This window comes from Galeopterus variegatus, unplaced genomic scaffold (assembly GCF_000696425.1).
Source record: "Galeopterus variegatus unplaced genomic scaffold, G_variegatus-3.0.2 Scaffold5473, whole genome shotgun sequence".
NCBI lineage: Eukaryota > Metazoa > Chordata > Mammalia > Dermoptera > Cynocephalidae > Galeopterus > Galeopterus variegatus.
This window is the reverse complement of record NW_007731584.1, coordinates 15,008-35,399: the sequence shown is the minus strand read 5'-3', so window position 1 is coordinate 35,399 and position 20,392 is coordinate 15,008. Positions and strand designations below refer to the sequence as shown.

Genomic DNA, 20,392 nt, shown 5'->3' with positions numbered 1-20,392 from the left:
TGTTAACTTTTTGGTAACAAAAAGGCCAACTGTGAGTTCTATATTTGTGCACCTATCTGTGCGTATTTGTTTTCTTTTCCACTTTGGGGGGCAAGGTTGTATCTCTGAATTTCAAAATCTGGGAGGAAAGCTATAACATTTTGTTCACTATTATCGTTTTCAAAATCATTTTATATACCTCTAATATTTCATCAGGCAAGACCCTTTTTCAACATTTAGAACCAGAATTCCTATTAATGTGTGACTAGTAGTAGCAAACATTTATCCAGAATATACTGTATCCCAAGGTTATTGAAAGTTATTTGTGCATACTGAAAAATCATTCAAGCCTGTGCAGTTGAAGAGGTAGGTGCTATTATTTTCCCCGTTTTATAGATGAGAAAACTGAGCCCCAGAGAGGCAGGGATTGTGTTAGTTTTTCACTGCTCTAGCTTTAAATGAGATAATGTATGTGAAGCACATACATGCACACATATACAAAATATAAAATGAAAACTGGCCTCAAAAGTTGGTTAAAAATTAATAACCAAAGATTACCAAGGATCCAAAATGTATTTATACACACTTTGTTTGACAGTGTAAAGTTTGTGTGGATGTATGCACCTCATGATTCCGGTTTTACATGTGAAGGAATTGAGGCTCCACAGTGCTCTTGATTGCTTGGGGTCATAGGAGCCGAGGGGACTTGGGCTGCTAACTTCCATCTAGGGCTCCTTCCTCACATCCCATTCCCTATAAGATGCAAAGGGTGGGCTGGGTTGGCCGCATTCTGGTCAGGAACATCAACTGTTCATGCCTGATTACAGAAGGAGGCCCGCGTACTGTGATAGAGAGGGTTGCAGGCAGGTGGGTGGATGCGGTGACAAAAGCTTTGAATCTAACCACCTGTATTTTCTCAGGTACGTGGGAAGTGAAGTGCATTGTTAGCTGAGGGTGAGGATGGGGAAGGAGGTGGCAGGGGCCTGTGAAAAACGAAGGTATGAAATAACGATCTAGAGAGAGGGAGAGTGAGTGGATGTGGGAAATGTCATTTGACCACCAGGCAGTATCCCGAGCCCACTTGAGGTTAGCGGTCAGGGATTTAAAATGAGCCCCATCGGTGTGGTTGACAACTGCATTCATTTGTGCAAACGCAGAAATGGAGCCACAGGGTCCGTGAGTTTAAGTAGTGTTGGAGTGTCTCAGTCAAGTGTGGTGACATGACGGGTGGCATGGGGATTGAGGTTGCGTGAAAGGGAGTAATTACGATAAAGGATAACAGAATTTACTCTGAGTTAAAGAAGGGAGAGAGTGCCTGAGGTGGTGAGGGTCAGGAAAACAGTGGTAGGATGAATGAAATTTAAGCCTCAGGAGGGTAGAGAATTGTTGTGGCATTAGAAGGAGCAAGCCAGTAAGGTTGGAGGAGATGGTCACATGCTGGGATTCTTGAACTTGAGACCAACAAGGAGGGGTTGCAGATACTGGTGATCTAGGATTTGACCATGAGAATCAGGATAGGAGACAGGACCAGGACAGGAGAGGGGTCAAGGAGCTGAGTGGCTTGAGTACTGAAAGGATCATGTTAGTGGACAGTGAAATTACCAAAAATTATGGAGAACTATTAAAGAAGACAGTGATCCAGGCTTTGAAATGTGGAGGGAAGATGGGGCGTGACTGTAGTAATGTGGGGAAGTGGATAGAATAGTTTGGTGACATGAATTAATGACCTTATCCAAGGTCACAGAGTTAATAAGTGGTAGAGGCAGATTTTGAACCTCCTCAGTCTGGCTCTTGAGCCTATACTCCTAGCTACTTTGCTAGTTACTGACAAATACGTTATTTTTCCATATAAAAAATTCTAAGTGAATTTGCTTATCTCTTAATAGACATTAAATAATTAATACAGTCACATCAATATTTAATCTTTCTTTACATGAAATTTATGTTAAAATATTACACGTGTTTGTAAAATATACCATGATTATCGTGATTTTTTTATATAACATTAGAAATATATTTTCTATTTGTCAAATGGGAATACTAATTATCATGAATAATAGCTAATGTTTGTTGAGTTTATTCTATGTGCCAGGCACTGTGCTCCATATATACGTGCTCACTTAACACCTCTAGGTACTATTTTATCCACATTTTATTGTATCCTTTGAATCACTCCAAAACTGGTTAAACTCAACTCTGGTTAAACCCTGTGGATCCATTTCTGGGTTTGCACAAATGAATGCAGGTGGCAACAAAACACTGATTGGGCTCATTTTAAATCTCTGACCGCTAACCTCAAGTGATCAACATTTAACAACTCTAGGTACAATTTTATCCATATTTTATAGATGAAAACATTTAACAATATTAAATGCCCAGTGAACAACATTAAATGCCCAGTGATCAATATTTAACACCTCCAGGTACTATTTCATCCATATTTTATAGATGAAAACATTTAACAATATTAAATGCCCAGTGAACAACATGCGCGCGCGCGTCTCCCTGATTTAACACCTCCAGGTACTATTTCATCCATATTTTATAGATGAAAATACTGAGGTTGAGAGAAATTAAGTGACTTATCTGATGTCATGTAGTTCAATGATTGCCTCTTCCAGGACTCAGACCCAGGACTCTCCAACACTCAGCCTCATTTGCAATATAGTGAGCTCTTTGCTGTGCACCTGCTGTGTCTACACAGCAGTGTATGGTACTACACTAGACACTGAGGACATAGCAGTCATGATGACAATGTTCTTTATATCTGATGAGGGAAAATACTAACTAAATGTTTAGCTTATTAATTATAGATATAGGTTCTATAAAGGAAAGTCTAGGATGCTATGAGAGAGTATAACAAGAGAACATAACCTAGTCTTGGAGCCTTAGAGGAGGCCTATTTTAGAAAGTCATTTTTAAGCTACACTTAAAGAATAGTGTACATTATACAAGTAAATGCAGGGGGAAAGGGAGAGACTCCAAGTAGAGAAATAATATCTATGAGAGCCCCAAGGCCATAAAGCATCTTATATAAACATTGGATATAATTATGCATCATTATCCTTATTAACTTCTGATAAGGCCATAAGTTTAGTGGATAATCTAGGGATAGGTCATTCTGGATATGTATTTCTCCCAGAACAGGTAGTGATTGTAAAGACAGTGGCACATAATAATCTCACCACTTTATCATTAAGATAAATTGAGACATGGAATGGTATGGCCAGCTGCACAGCTGGAAAAGTCATTTTTGCCATTTTCTCCTCACCCCTTCTCCTATATATCTTGTAAACTTCTTTTCTCTCGCAGAACTTTTTTACTGAACCTCTACTCTCTCTTTGTTTCTTCGACTCCTTTCTTGCAAATGCATTTACCTACTTAAGAAAAGGAACATTTGCTCAAAAGCTCTCACATTACATATGGATATGATATTCCATAGTGGGATTCCAAAGTATTGTGAATAGCTGGGCAGAAACTTCGGAAACATTGCTTCCACCAGAAACTTAGCCCAACGTGGGCCAGAGGCAGGTTTGGAAGTATGTGCTTTCATTAACGATGAACAAATTATTTTCATTTGTAAAATACTCCCTTTAGCTACAGGTGGAGGAATATATAATCTCAGAAAAAGCTCCTAGTTTCTAAAAGCCCATCATGAACCTCCTTGTTCATCATTGCCTCCAGCTGAGACATTCCCTTATACTGGACTGTATCAAAGAGAATGAACACATACACATACATACACACATATACATACATATATTCTCTCTTGCTCTCTCTATCCCCCCACCTATTTCCTTCCTTCCTTCCTTCCTTCCTTCCTTCCTTCCTTCCTTCCTTCCTTCCTTCCTTCCTTCCTTCCTTCCTTCCTTCCTTCCTTCTTTCTTCCTTCCTTTCATCTATCTATAATCCTCCTCCATCCCCCCACGTGATAAGTGTTCCACAAGGAAGCCTATCACCACACATGCTGCCCAAGTTCTGTCTCCAGATGCCATAGTTAAGTGGAAAGCTGGGACTAGCACTTAATCAAAAAGCAGCATTTAAAGGACCCTTGTTTACAGCAAAAGTGGGCCCTTTCTGCACTGAGAGAGCCCGTATGAAGGGAGCATCCAGTCAGGCCAGCCATGTGGGATTTTTACTCACTCAGTTGAGTCTATATTACATAGTAGAAGAAATGCCCAAGCAACCGGGATGAAGGCCAAGCATCCGGTCAAGGCCACAGCCAACGCTGGCCCAGCACGTCACCAAGACTAAGGGAAAAATACCTGTAATAGCTGATGTGCCCTGGAGAAGAGGAGAAAGTTGGGGAGAGACTGAAAGCTTGAAAATTGCCAGTGCTTGGGAAGACTCTGAATAGATTGAAGGTCTTGTGTGAGACAGGAAGAGAAAAGAAAAGCCAAATAGAAGATTGTGTTCTCCTTCTCATGGTACACAATCTGCCTGTGTGTCCCACTGGCTGTGTGCTTCCATTACAGTAGGACTCCTCTGTGGCAGGGGTCATGTCATGTTACCACTTGAGGCGATGGATCCAGGATGGTTCTGTGCCAGCTGTGCTGCACCTGAGACGAGGCCATCTGTATCTGCCCACATGGCAGGACAATCTTCAGGTTTTGATTTGTCAGAATGAAGATCATAACAAACAAACAGATCTCTATTCCGACTTCTGTTTCTGCCAATTTTCCTAAACTAAGAAGATGTGAGCAGGTCACCCAATGCAGGACAGAGAATATTGGAGGCCACATTCCCAGGTAGGGAAAAGAGACTGAGGGTTCCTTCCAACATCAGGGTTCAGCCTCCTGCCCCACATTGGGCCTGACACTGTCTGTGGGCTCCTCAGTGGCCCAGCGCCGTTCCTACAGAACAAATGTTGGCACAGTCTGCCCTGTGATGCCTCCTGCTCCTGATGGCTTTGCACTCCTGCCGCCACAAGCAGACAGGAGCTGAGGGGGACATTACTGTTTGGTTGCTGTTCTCCTCGTCCCCAGATCTAGTCCTGCAAACCCAGCGGGAGCAGCCATCTGTTCAGACTGCTTCCCTGGCCCCAGAGACTGGTTGAGGTTGTCATCTGACCCAGGGTATGTCCAGTGGTTCTTCCATGGATTACTTTTCCCTAATGGGGCGTGGAGGAGGGAGTGTCTCCTCAGTGGTCCAAGCCTGTAAAGACCTCAGCTGGAGCTGCTGGAGCTCAAGTCTCCACCATGGGCATTAGCTATTTTGAAAGGAAGAAGGCCCTAGCATGAGAAGCAGAGCAAAGAGAGGAGAGGGACGATTATCAGGACCTTCAGACCCTGTTTCCAGGCAGCCCTGAGGCAACTTCCCTCTGAGACTGGATAGACGACTCAGCGATGGGCCTCTTGCTGGGGAGGCCGGTTCACTTTTTTTACTTTGACTTGCACCCGAAGAGCCCTAATACTGAGGACTTTCTGCTTTCAGTTGGACTCGGGTAAGTCAACATCAAAGTGTTTTCGGCATTTAGCTCTTCCTTACTTCGCCGCTGCCTTTTCTGCCCTCTGTGGCCTCTCTACTCATGTGCACCAACCCCCCACACCCCCTATCATTCCATGCGCTGCCCACACCCAGCCTTCCCTGCACCCAGGATGGGTGATCTGCCACCGGCCACTACCACTTAGCTTATCTCTTGTGAATTGGTTCCTCTTCCTTTTAAACATTCCCATTTATTTGTCTGGACCTATATGTGTTTCTTGAGAAAGACAGTAGATTCCTTCAAGGCCAGGAATCTCTTTATCCCAATTCTTGTTGCTTAATATCACAGTTCACACACAATAGCCCTCCACAAATATTTGCTAAATAAATCAAATAAGATTTCCCATCTCTCTGGCAAATCATTCCTGACAAGTGGGAAGAAAATCAGTAAATTCTTTTTTATTCCTTTGCTGGTGCAATTTGTAACTCTGACTCCTGCTGTCATTTCACAATCTGCTCTGACCCCGCTCCTTGTGTTTAACGTCAGTACTGTAGTGAGTTGCCCAGTGAAGTGATCGCTGGGTGGTAGGTGGAGGGGTGGGCTTCCTGGACTCCCTATCGCCTCCTCTTCAGCCAGTACAAGTACACATAACTTGAGTTGAAGCCTGGTGTTGGCATTGCATTTACACCCTAAGGCAGGACAACTCTTCGTCTATAGAAATTTGGGAATCATAGTCTAGAAAGAAAAAAAAGAAAAGAAAGGAAAAGGAAAAAAAGATTTAAAAAGAAATTTGGAAATCACCCCTTACTATAGTGTTTATATTTGATCCAGGTAATTAGTAAATTTAACTTAATAAATGCTTCTGTGGCAGTCACTAAATTCCTGGCACTTCTCTGAGCATTTTTTTTTTTTTTAAATAGATGACCGGTAATGGGATCTTAACCCTTGACTTGGTGTTGTCAGTACCACGCTCAGCCAGTGAGCAAACCGGCCATCCCTATATGGGATCCGAACCCGTGGCCTTGGTGTTATCGGCACCGCACTCTCCCGAGTGAGCCACGGCCGGCCCTCTCTGAGCGTTTTAATTACATTAACTAGTTCTTCCTCGTAACAATTGTGACAGATAGATGATACAATTGTTACCATCAGCCTCATTTTACAGATAAGGACATGTTCAGACAGCAATGGGTGGTTAAGCCAGAATTCAAAATAGGCAGGCTGGCTCCAGAACTTATGTCCTAACCACTGCCCAGCTGCCTCGAAATGTGATCAGGGTGGGGTCTACACTGCACATCTGTGCCCTGCAAATTTGAGTTGACTTTCTTAATTTTCAAGCCCCTCAAGAGCAGGTCTCCTTGACCTAACCTACCCAGCAACATGTGGATATGTGTTTAACAGATGTTTCCAGCTCATTGACTCACTAAGGCTTGAATACAGGTTTGTTTGTGTCATTCTATGCAGTTAATTGTTCACATCATATTCATTGTCAGTCCTAAGATTTGGCTCCTCAAAATATATTTTCAAACAACCTAGGAATTATGCCAAGAATTTAATTATACATTGTACCAGTTTTGAATACTAGAGATGACTTGCAGGCAAATTGTGTGTTATTTAAAATTATTAAAATGACAGTAAATAAAATGTGACTCTGCCCCCCAAAAAGATAAATTTTCATGTCCCTCTTCTCTTCTTATTGCTCTTTCCAGGTGTCTAAGATCATATGGGACATTGGTGCTCATAATTTCTAGACTTTTTCTTGAATTTTAATACATGTTTTTAGCTGCGCATTAGCCACCAGTACTGTTCAGCAAAAAAGAATCAAATTCAAACCCTATTCTGTGTATTCACCTACAATGAAAAGAAGACATGTGAAAAACACCTGGGGCGGGAGAGGGGAGCTGTTTATCTGATATGGGGGTTATTCATAGTACTGGATCCTTTTGGGAGCCAATTCTTGTTGCCTCAGGGTATTTCTAAATTGAATATCATGAATAAAGTGTTTATAAATAGTAAGCATAAAAAATGAACACAATCATTCCAACCACTCCCTTATGTAGTCTCAGTGGCCTCCCCTTGCAACTATCAATTCCCTTGGGTTAGTTGATTAGTTGATTGGGTTAAATTGGTAGTTCTCAATCCTATCAGACCCAACACCCTATTTTATAACAAATATTTTAACCCTTTTATTATGTTTAAATGAAATTCATCATAACAAAATCTGTATACACAAAATTAAATAAATATAATGGCTTCAAAGTAATTAAAAGAGAGATAATAAGAAAGTAATTTATAATAAATTAATAACTATTTTAATATGTAAATAATATATTACAATGGAAGAAATAATAACGTTAGCAGACATTTGCACCTAATGTAGTTTCCTCATAATGTAATACGGAATATACGTAAGAGCAATATAGACTGATAGGCATGTGCTGTATTGGAGATTCAAAGTGATTATAAAATGTATAACCTTTCTTCAATTTATATAGTAGTTAGGTACTCGTGTATTGAAACTGTATAAGCAACTTTGTGCTTATATGTAAATGGGTTAGCATGTTGGCTCAGATCATTATAAGCACATAAGTTTTCAACACATAAGTAAATCTTCACTATGACATTCAAACAGGATGTGGGGAAAATTTTTTGTTTTGCAGAACTGTCCTGACCACTGCACTATTCTAGTCATCCTAAATGCCAGTAATGCTCCCCAATTATTGTGTCATTTAAGAACAACCCCCATAAATTTTCCAAAATGACCTCTATTGGGTGATAACTCCTGCATTGATAACCACTGGGTTAACTCCTAGTATTAGATTTAGCCCCAAATGATAATTACAATTTATTCTCCTGACTTTTCATAGTCTGAAAACCAAAGGAATGTCTACAGTAAAATCCTCAGTAATTGGGTTAGTTAAGAGACTTTAAGTTCCATGAAAACAAGGGCTAAGTCCATCCCATATGCACAATAGCTCAGTACTTAGCACAGGATCTGAGCTTTACTAAGTCTTGCTTGAAAGAGTAAATAATTTTGGGCTTAGATATCTGGGTTAGTGAAAAGATACACGGTATTTAAAATACATAGTTGTGTTACTAGTGCCTGTGACAATACCTAGATGTTCACTAGGAAGACTTGTAGTTAAGAATTAGTTGAAAATATCATTTCAGTTGTTTATGTTTGAATGAGTGACATTAACATGTTTGAAGACATCTGGAACCTATCAAAGAGCCAAAATTCTCATGTCATTTTGAGTAAGGAAAGGAAACATGTTAAAGATCCCGTATGAGCTGTGATCCTTGGCCTAAGAGATTTGCTTGATTTTCACAATGGTTTGTGAGGCAGCTATTATTAACCCTAGTTTTACAAATGAGGAAATTAGGCTCGACAAGGCAAATAATCTGCCCAAAGTCAGATAGGGGGTTCAATGGAAGAACAGGGTTTGAATCTAGAACTGTCTAGTTTCAAAGGCTTCATCTTTCCCAAGAAATCGTGCTGCCCATCTTCCTAAAATGGAGCAAAACTGGGTCTCTGTAAGTCTACATCTGCAGGACCATGAGCTATGGATATGTGAGGTCCATCTTAATATAATTTTACTCTATATGTAGTTCCAATTGTCGTGTCTATTAAATTTCACTTTCCTAATGGCTCAGTGATTTTTACATTGATACTGTTCTTGGTCAGGTTCCAGGATTCAAGGTCATTAGTGAGCTTCCTGAGGGCAGGGACTCTGTCCTCTTCATCTACGGGTCTCTACAAACTGATGCCTTGGATTGAGTTTCCTACAAAATTTGACCCCTACTATGACAGTGTTAAGAGGGTGGAAAATCCTATTATGGTCATTGAAAGGTGGAGCCTTGAAGAGGTGATTAGATTCTGATAACCATGCCTAGTGAATGGATTAAAAATGGTGGTCAGAGGTGTGGCTCTTAGGGCTTTCAAAGAAGAGCACAAGAGGTTAGTCTCTCTGCTCTGCCATTTTCTGCCATGTGAGACCCCAGGGTCATTGTCACCCCCACCAGATATGTTCCCCTGACTTTAGACTTCCCAGCCTCCAAAACTGTAAGCAATAAATTTCATTTTCTTATGTATTACTCAGTTCTTTGTATTTTGTTATAAACAACAGAAACAGACTAATATACCTGGCAAGATGCCTGGGACAAAGTGCGTGTTCAGGAAGTGTTTGTTGAGTTGACTTTAATTGAGGGATATTTCTCCTTTTAGGCCTTGGCCTTACACAATATTTCAGCGAGGCTTTGACCTGGTTTTGGGAGAGCAGCCCTCTGATAAAATATTCAGGTAAGTGGTTGTCCAGAGACTTGCTTTTGTGTATCTGCAAGCCTGGTGTCCCACTTCCCATTGAACTTTCTTTCCTAGTGGTAAGGTATAAAAACGGGAAACAATTTTAATTGTTCTACCCATTTCATAAGAAAAGTGCTTGTCCCCAAGTCATGCCCAGTGACAGCATGTAGGACGTTGAAGTCAGATTCTGTTTGGGTCCTGGCTCTGTGAAACTCAGTAATGTACCCAACCTCTTGGAGCCTCCAGTTTTTGCACTTGTTAAATGGGACTATGTTACCTGCCTGGCTGGATTGTCATGAAGATATATACAAGATAATTCAGGAACAGTCCCTGCACAAAACTGGCACGGAACGGGCAGTCAGTGTCAATTTCTCCCTGTCTGTTTTGCATCTAGTTTGCACTTATTGTTCAAAATGAATCTCTCCCATCCCTCCCTCCCCCTTTTCTAAACTCTACCTCATTATGATTTTCTTCACTACTCTCCTGATCAAATTAGATGCTTCTAGGCCCTCCCAAATGTCTACCTACCATAGCACATGTTAGGAAGGCCCACAGCAGAGGAAGAATTTTGGTGCTGGCCATGAACTATTGGATTTTCATAAAATTTAATTCACACCAGGCCTTAGCTGGAACACAAGTTTATTTCCAAACTAAGATCATACTGATCATATTGATTCTGTCAATCAATCCTTCACTTAACACATTTGCTGAGTACCTATTAAGTACCTGAGATTGTGCTTGGCCTGGCCGTATGGACAGGAACCCATCTTCCTCCATGAGCAAGCCCCATCACAGAGGAAGTGAATAGTCCCAACATCAGCCACTTGATGTTAAAAGACGAACTCAGCTACTGCATGCCTTTGTAGGAGAGAAAGCGAGCAGCGTGGGGCAAATGGAAAACTTGCTCCCTTCTCGCTGCACCCATACAGTTTGCTGAGTCTAACTGATTCACTACCACCCTCCCCTACTCTTTCCCCAGACCCTCCCCATTAGCCATTCCTGGCCAAGGTGTTCATTTTCTCCTGCATTTGCTTCCTAGAGCTCATTCCTCTGCAAAGCTTCTCCTGCTTCTCCCGGTACCTTGGGATGGACTCAGTGTGGTTGCAGTACTGTTCTCCTAAGGCATGCTTCAAGCTAAAGTGCAAACGTACAGAACCACCTCCTCAGAGGGCCTTCTCTTGCCCCTTTCTCTCCTGAGTATTTCTCCTGTGCCAGGCTGGGTCATGTTAATGACAGTGGCCCCAGGCTGCTTTTGAGGATTTGTGCTACAGAGATGTCAGCTATATTCCTTGGACTATGGCTTGGACATTTAAACTCTCTAGCAATGATTTATCATTTGGCTGACATTTTTCTCCCTTTGTCCTACTGCGGGTCTTCCAGGCCCTTTGAAAGGTGATAAAGGTGAGGCAGATGGGGAGCCTGGTGGAGTTTGGCTAATTAACATGGATAAGTTCCCTGTTACCTAAAAGTCAGAAACTAACACTTTGACAAACAAGGGCCTTAATGAAATTGCTATTAGAGAAGAACCTAGGCAAAAACTGTGTTTCCATTCCAACAAGCACCATTTATTTTTTCAAACTTCTTCGCTGCCAGCTGGATGTGATACCCAAGCACGACGGAGGGTATCAGTTGTGGGACTCCTGAGGTCAACTATCTCAGAAGCCAATAGATCAACCAATAAGTGATTAATAACTTTGGTCTTTAACATGGCAATAACTAGCCTCTCAAATGAAAGCAATGGTTCATGGTCTGCTTATCTTAGGTACTAGGAACTTTACAATCAAAACCACTCTGGGATCTGAATAAACCACCTAGCAACGGCCACTTTGGAGACATCTATGACCTAGTCAGTGATTGCTACAATGTATTTGCTACTCTGCTTTCTCATGATTTAGTGTTCTGATGACTTCCAAGCCACCGTACATTTTCCTGGACTATAGAATAAATTTTAAATTTTGATATTCCAATCTTTTTACCATTTAATGTGAACACACAACTTTAAATAAGCTGCTCTTCTTGTAACTGACCCACTGTCCCCAATAACTTGAGTATCTTCCACTCTGCACATTTTCTTATATCCTTTTCTCTAGCAAGAATGCATATTCTCCTCCTAATATAAATACTACCCATTTTTATGGTCCAAACCAATTCTCAGCTAAACCCAACATCTACTGAGCACCTTCTATTGCAAGGCACTGTTTCAGATGCTGTAGGTATGACCAAACAAATATATGACCAAGATAGTCCTTCAAGAATTTACAGTCTCATCCTGGAAGTGATCTCCAACCCTGGCCCTCCGGGAGAATTTCGAGTGTGCTTTAAAAATGACAAAGGATCATATCCAGCTCAAACCAATTAATTCAAAAGTTCTGGGAAGTGTGGTCAGGGCATGAGTGTTTTTAAATGCACCATGGTTATTCTAATCTGTAGCCAGGATTAAGAAACATTGCTCTAAAGCTTCTCCAATGCACTATACCAATTCATAATGACTTTTCCACCCCCAGATTTCTATGATACACCAACAATAATACTTGTTTGTCAACTATTTTACTTCCTATTTCTTTTTAATTTGCCTATTTGTTTCCCCAATGAAATGGTTGTCTTCTTGAGGGAAGAGGTGGTACCCTATACAGCTTTAAATATTTAATATCTAATATACAATTTTGAGCACAGTAGACCTTCAAAAGATATCTGTAGATGATCATTTCAGGTGTTTCCTAAGGACTTGAAACCAGACTAGGAAAAGACTGGGATATCCAACCTAACCCTGGTCATCTGCAATACCAAATAAGCTGGGAGGGGTCCAAGCTAGACTCAGAGAGTCCAAGAGGGTCCTGAATCTCCCAACTAAGTCTCCTCAACAAACCCATTCTAGTGCTGAAGATGTTCTTTCCATTGTGGCTAGGATCACTCCATTCCACCGGACTCTGTGCAAACCAAATTTATGTCTCAGACCTTCCGCCCAAGTGTGTACCTGCATCACTGAAAACAATAGGTCATCCTGGAGCAACCTGCTCTGGGAAAAAGTGCAGATGTCAGGCCAAGAGCTATTTATCAGTTTTCCCATATTCTACTTCATGCCAAGCCACAGTGAGAGCACAGGCTTATTCTGTCCAGGGCTGTCTGGTGAATGTTTGCCTCTGAACAGAAATTTCAAGCTCTAGTTCAACAGGACTGTGTGCAGGAAGGACTCAGCGTACAGCTAAGCCATCAATGCAGTGGTCACCTCCAGCTGTCATGCGAAAAGGCCCAACTTCGGAAAGCATTCCATATGCTCACTCAACTTCTCTTGGGTGACTTTTTGAAGTTGCTCCTGCCAAATCTGCATGAATAAGGGACAGATGAGATTTTAGGACACAGCATTTCTCTGACAGTTTGTTCTATATTTGGTTTTTGGAGCTACTCAGTAGATTTTGCAGATGAAAGAAAACTAGAATTTCATAGGCATGAGCCAGCATAGACTGGAAAGCTGCTGTGATCCACACCTGAGAATTGGATCAGCCTCAGTTTTCCCACTGATAGAAGGGTGACCTTGGGGAGGTTACTAACCTTCTTAAAATATTAGTTGATGAGTTGGTAAAGTGAGGCCAAATTATCAACCTCATGATACCAAACCCAGATTTATGTTGACTATTAAGCCATTTAAACTCAGAGGTTAACCCATATTCTGCTCTACATGGAGGATAATCTTCACTACTACTTCCGCCTTTAAATTTGAACATTGAAATTGTGTCCCCCAGAAGCTTGTGTACTAAAGAATCTAACAAAATCTCCTTACTGATCAGTCTGTACATTACTGAGTAATCTCCTTGGGCCAGAAATTGTGTTAGGCAGTTAGGGATACAAGATGACAAAGGACTGTCCTCTGCCATCCAGGAGAGCACATTCTTAGCATTGATGGACACATGAAAAGACAGGTACAATTCAACAGCTCAGGGGCAGTAGGGGACTTCGGGTAAGCTGCACAGAGGAGAGAGTTCCTTGCTCAGCCTGAGGGTTGGAGGTCCTGAGGGCTTTCCGGAAAGGGTGGGATATCAATGGAGTCTCCATGTAAGTAAGAGTCAGGCAAAGAGAGAGGGAAGAAAATTCAGTTTTTTTTTTTTTTAAAAAAGGAATATTAGGAGCAAAGACAAAGAGATAAGAAAATTAGGACAATTTTTGGAACTACAGTCAGATTGTGTTGTAGGAGCCCAAAGTGTGAAGCAGCGTTTGGTGCCAAAAAGGTGGGTGGGAATGACATCCTTGGAGGCTTGACCTTTGTTCTGTAGGCAAGGGGGGCCATAAACAGACATGGTTTGCTTTTCCCTTAGGAATATTACTGCATGCAGAGGAAGAAGGGAAAACTGAGAGATGGAAAGCCTTGGACCACCCCCCACCCCGCCCTTCTGAGAGAAAATTAACTATCAAAAATGTAGTGGAACTGCCAACAGTTTCCCAAAATCTGTTACATAAATTATAAACTATAGGACACATATTTGTTGCTCTGCATCAATGCAAAATTATAATTTAAAAACCAAAATAGAAAACAAAAACTCAGTTCTATGTCCAATAAACTGCCTCCACCCTGGTACCATTCAAACTTGTGTGTGTTCTCCCTGAAACAATACATTATAATAGCAGTAGCACCCCCTACCCCATCATGCCTAGGATAACACTGCTGTCCCAAGAACGTCTGTTATGAAATGAGAAGTGGAATCATACAAGTTCAAGCCATGTTCTTCCTCAAGTCCCAGATTCCAGGCACCATGGGGCAATGACGAGCCCTAAATAGTCTCCTTAATCTTGCCAGATGAAGTGTGTGTGTGTGTGTGTGTGTGTGCGCGCGCGCGCGCGTTAAAGGGGCTGTCATGACTTCAGTTTCACCAGCTGCTTCACAGAAGAATGAAGTGGTGGTCTTCTTTTGTCCCCCAAGTAATGGGCTTGCTTCACCTGGCTCAGCCCCCTCCGCCCACCCTTGCACAGACATAGCCCCACTCTAGCCCCACCTACTGCCTCATGCCCTGTGGGCAAGGAGATTAGAGTGCCTGCTTCAGAGCGAGAAGCATCTCTGATGGTTTAATACTGCTTTATGCAGAGATTTGCCCAGCAGGTCAGAGAAGTATGGGACCAAGGGTCAGTATAGAAACAGGAAAGAAATCCCCCAAATCCTGGCTACATCCCACTTACCAGCTGTTTTGCTTCTCCCCTGCAGTTAATCTGGCACATGCCTTCTCTCCTTTCAGCTGCTCTAGTGCCAGGAGCTCCCTTTCAGGGTGTGAGTGGGGATAGTGTGGCTTGGCTGCCCTGTAACTCAGGAGCCCCTGTCATGGGTCTGCACTGTGGCCAGAACCCTGCAGAAAGCTTATATTTTTCATAAAAGATTTCAAGTCATCTATATGATTTCCTAGCATTACAGGCAACCTGGGGAGAGAAGAGGGGAGCACATGGGTTAGGGGAGAGAGAGCAGCAGGATTCTGACTGGTGCTCTGGGACCAGCATGTAGCGGAGCCAGTGCTGGGTTCTGTTTAATTCCAGGCATCCTTCCATTGTTCCTCCCGCTGCACTAAGTCGGGAGGGGATGCCAGACTGCCCCAGCCTCGCGATATCCCACCCACACTGGCTTTTATCCCACAGACTATTTTTGACTGTGAACACAGAGCATTTGAATGCTTTTGAAATGAAATGAATGAATAAGTAAACAAATAATCTCTCATGGTTTCTTTAAGCTCTCCCTTGAAATGCTGATTGATTCTTTTATTCCTTTCAGCCCTTGTTATAAGAATTAAAAAAAAAAAATCTCCCTGCATCCCGGGTCAGTGCTGTTAGCAAGGGTGTGGGTAGGAGCGTGGAGAATGACCGGGGCCTGTTTTGTTCATTTGTTCATCCTCTCTTTTCCCCTCCCTGGAGGTTCCTGGCTTCAGTCATTTCTGTTCTCATCATACAAAAGTCAGAAAAGGGGAGCTTTTTCCTTCCTTTTCCTTGTGAGGGTTCCTCCAGGCACAGAGAGAAGCCATCACCACCTCTGTGGGGATGCGGGGTGGGGATGGTGGGAGACCAGCATCTCTCTTTAATTAAAATGCTTTCAATTATATCTGACTTAAGACCAGGGAAGCCCAGCTTCAAATCTGAAGAAAGCTGGAACAGGCTTCTTATGACTTGATAAAAACCACTCGTAAGAGCTAGTGAGCGGGAGCCCTAATCGGTTCTCCAGCTGTCTGGCCGTGTGAGCGGGGAGAGGGGGAGAGCCTCTGTGCCTCCCTCCAGCTCAGCCATCTCATCTGGAAGATGGCAATCAGCTGTCCTTTCTGAAGAGGACTGCAAGAGGTGAGAAGAGAGTGGCTGGCAATAATGCCAGACCCCCCCAGTGGGGGCGGTGGTCCTCCCCAGGGTAACCATGTTGGGCGTCCCTGCAGATTCACCTACACCCTCGGGGAGGGCATGTGGCTGCCCCTCAGCAAGAGCTTCGTGATCCCACCAGCTGAACTGGCCATCAACCCATCAGCCAAGTGCAAGACGGACATGACGGTGATGGAGGATGCTGTGGAGGTCAGGTGAGTCTGGCTTCAGGGTGCTGAGGCCCACGCTCGGCTTGGGAGGCTGAGTGAGAAACTTCTTGAAGGTTCCAGGTGCTGGGAAAGAAGTCATGACAAGCTGAAAGCAGAAGCTGGCAGTCTGCCTTCAAATTCCCCATGTGCATTGCCAGGATCTGCTCTTTATCTGGGTCAATATTGCACATCCCAAGGCTCATTCACTGGAAGAAGACATAAAATTAGAGTTTGTAAGCACTTCCCACATACCCTAAGGACTGACAGGCAATAAAATGTTCATTCCTTGCCCAAGTTTAGACCCCCGTCTTTGACCAGTCGTTACAGCCTTGGCTCGTTTCCCAGGTATGAAGAATGCCCATACTTTGTTAGTTCAAGACTCAGAGTACTGTTGAGCTTCAGTTTTTATACAAGAGAGTGAGACCCAATCCAGTTGACGAGATAGGAATGTGGGGTCTAATGCTACTCGTTGCTTCTGGAATCCCCTTGACTCCTTCCTGCCTCCCTCCGTTTCTCCCGCAGAGAGGAGCTGATGACTTCCTCCTCCTTCGACAGCCTGGAGGTTCTCTTAGATTCCTTTGGAGCAGTGCGTGATTGCAGCAAAGATAACGGCGGCTGCAGCAAGAACTTCCGCTGCATTTCAGATCGCAAGTTGGACTCCACGGGTTGCGTGGTACGTCTGCCCTGCCAAGCCAGTGGTTTCTGTTTGGGGAATGGGGAGGGAAGGCACAGGGGAGACAAAATGCAGATATATAAATGAAAATGTGCTGTGATCCCTAGTCGTGACCACCATCTAGTCTAAATTAGGAATTTTCTCTTGATAGAGTTGAGGAGCTAATCGCCGCTCAGTTAATCACGATGTACTTATGCAGCACCTACTGCGAGTGCGTGTACTATAACCATCCTAGGGAAAGCTCATGAATGATGGAGCATGATTCTTTCTTTCCCATCTTGCAAGATGGTTGGTAAAAACTATTTGAGAACTAATTCATTGCTTAGTAGAATGACACTGATTCTAAATGTAAAAGGAAATTTTAGGAAAAACCCGCCTTCAAGCTAGAATAATAAAAGTAAGTTATGCCAGGAATGGTAAAGAAAAAATAAAAATGTGTCCCCTGTGCAATCATAGCAGTAAACTCCTCCTTCTGCAAAAGTGGGTTTCTACTTTGTTACTGGCTCTATGGATTGTATAGACATCTTTAATATGCAAATACGTGATGCTATGAACTGGGAAGACTATTGAGACTAGAGTGGACTGAGGTATCTCCATGGNTATACAAGAGAGTGAGACCCAATCCAGTTGACGAGATAGGAATGTGGGGTCTAATGCTACTTGTTGCTTCTGGAATCCCCTTGACGCCTCCCTGCCTCCCTCCGTTTCTCCCACAGAGAGGAGCTGATGACTTCCTCCTCCTTCGACAGCCTGGAGGTTCTCTTAGATTCCTTTGGACCAGTGCGTGATTGCAGCAAAGATAACGGGGGCTGCAGCAAGAACTTCCGCTGCATTTCAGATCGCAAGTTGGACTCCACGGGTTGCGTGGTATGTCTGCCCTGCCAAGCCAGTGGTTTCTGTTTGGGGAATGGGGAGGGAAGGCACAGGGGAGAGAGGGGTGGACCTGGGCTAGGAACTTGGCAGGCCCACAGGGGCCATTTGTCTGGGAAATTGCAGAATTAGTGTCAGCAAACAGTGCACATCCAGCTGTGATCTTCAACTGGATAAGGAGGAGGTGGGGGAGGTGGGTTTTTGGAGGCACACCTGCAGCAGCTCTTGGCTACTAGTCCAAGGTGCCTGGCAGCAAAGGAAAAGAGCAAGCCAGGTTGCAGGGAGGGAGGGGAGATGTTTAATACTCTTCCACTGAGTTTTGAAAGTTTTGGTTTGGGTTTTGGAGGAGTGTGTTTGCTAGCTGACACCATGTGTACAATATGGCCATTAAAAGCCCAGGCTTTGGAATCAGATCTAGACAGACCCCCCAGCTCTGCCCCATTCTAGCTGCTTGCTCCTGGCCAAGTTATTTGCCCCTTTCCAGCCTGTTAGAAAGGGCCGTCTCTAATGGAAATGTGCAGAATCTGTTGCGCAGAGGCAGCAAGATGGCCAAAAAAAAAAAAGCCATTGGCTTTTAAAAGGAGTTCAGTGCAGAGAGGAGTTCATGAATTCATTGGCAATGTTAATGGTTTCCTTATCTTCAAATAGGGATAATATAGGGTGTTGTGAGATAAAATACCTAAAGTACTTAGCATATCCTGGCTCCTAGCAAGTGTTCAGGAAATGGTGACTATTGCTGTTGTGTAAGAGACAGTGTGGTGTGAGCTCATGACAGAGCAGCTGAGTCACAGACTCCATCACCAGACTGCCAGGGTTTCCAGTGTGGTCCTGCCATGAGCAGCTGAGCAATGTTAGGAAAGTTAAACACTGTGCCTCGGTTTCCTTAGTGTAAAATGGGGATGATCACACTACTTACCTCATAGGTGTTGTGAGGGTTAAACGAGTTAGGTGGTGAGTTAGGCAACTGCCTGGCATGTCACAGGTGCTGTGTGTGCTGCCGTTGCTTGCCAAGCCCCTTTGCCTGCCTCAGCCTCTGACATCTCTTCTTAAAGTTTCTCTCGTATAACTTCGTATAATGTATGCTATACGAAGTTATTACGCTAATCGCCGCTCAGTTAATCACGATGTACTTATGCAGCACCTACTGCGAGTGCGTGTACTATAACCATCCTAGGGAAAGCTCATGAATGATGGAGCATGATTCTTTCTTTCCCATCTTGCAAGATGGTTGGTAAAAACTATTTGAGAACTAATTCATTGCTTAGTAGAATGACACTGATTCTAAATGTAAAAGGAAATTTTAGGAAAAACCCGCCTTCAAGCTAGAATAATAAAAGTAAGTTAGGCCAGGAATGGTAAAGAAAAAATAAAAATGTGTCCCCTGTGCAATCATAGTAGTAAACTCCTCCTTCTGCAAAAGTGGGTTTCTACTTTGTTACTGGCTCTATGGATTGTATAGACATCTTTAATATGCAAGTACGTGATGCTATGAACTGGGAAGACTATTGAGACTAGAGTGGACTGAGGTATCTCCATGGCTATGACTAAGGTATCTCCCATCGCTATGAAGATTGTATTGAACCATGCAGGTAAATAGAGGCAGGAGCAAATGAGGCTGTGTCAGCCACTGGCTCCTATTGTCTGTTTCCAGCCGTCCCTTCTTTAAAGGGCGGAATGATGCGATCCTCAAGAGAGGAGAGGGGGTGGGTGGAGAAGAAAGTCAGGGAGCCACACAAAGTGAGCTCGGCGGGAAGGGAGAGATGACTCATTGAGACGCGTGGTTCTGCAGTGTTAGAGGGGGAAGGACCAGGAGCTTCCAGCTCTGGGGAGGACACGGTGCCCCATCCTGCTTCCCAGTCTGACAGCCGTGCAGGGACAAGCTGTGAAGATGCTGAGCCAATGCCACCTTCCACCCTCCACTCCTCCCCGTCTCTGAGCTGTCCGGGGAGCTGCTCTCCATTGAAGATGGATATGTCCCTGGGGTCCAGGGTGGAACTCTCCTGGCCCTAAGGCCTCTCCAAACTTTTACCAATTAGGCAGCAGTTGACAGGAGCCTGATTCATCCAAGAGGGGAGAGGAAATGAAGAAAAGAAAAGGGAAAGAGAGAGTGCTGAGGGGCAGATAGCAGGAGAACCTGGAAGGTCCATCATAAAGAGGGGAAAGAACGGAGCCGACTATCAGGAAAACACAAAGAAAGGTGCTCTTTAGGTCATGTCTTCCAAAGGCGGCCAGGTGCTAAGCTGAGGTCCTGCAGTGCTCTCCTCCCTATGGCTGGTCCACTGTCACATTTCTTAAGCAATGAGCTCCTCAACTGTGTCCCTCATGAGACAATTTTATATATAATGGAGCTCCAAGCTGAGATGCCTTTTTTTTTTTACTATTCAGCCTGCATTTCTTCATTTAGATTTCAGCCTTTCATTCCTCATTACTCTCGGGGGTCACTCCAAGCACTGAAACACTATATGTGCACACATGTGCATGTCACTCCCACCCCTGTAAGCCACCCTGTGTAAGTATGAGCATGACCCACATTCTCACATGTGTGCAAACGATGGACTCCCCCTCTCTTGCCATGTCTCTGCCCCTTCCTGAGCCCCTCAGGTCTGCCTGTGAGATGCCTT

At 43.5% G+C, this 20,392-nt stretch overlaps 1 protein-coding gene across 1 annotated transcript in view; it reads left to right on the top strand.

The window, feature by feature from the left end:
* The window catches only part of LOC103604914 (astrotactin-1), a gene marked incomplete at both ends in the record, with an annotated part of 119,238 nt that overhangs the window by 85,264 nt on the left and 13,582 nt on the right, over positions 1–20,392 (top strand). The window contains 3 exons of the mRNA XM_008589490.1: positions 9,627–9,701; positions 16,097–16,234; positions 17,618–17,768. Coding sequence (XP_008587712.1) covers positions 9,627–9,701; positions 16,097–16,234; positions 17,618–17,768 — 364 coding nt within the window. The remainder of the gene's footprint in view (positions 1–9,626; positions 9,702–16,096; positions 16,235–17,617; positions 17,769–20,392) is intronic.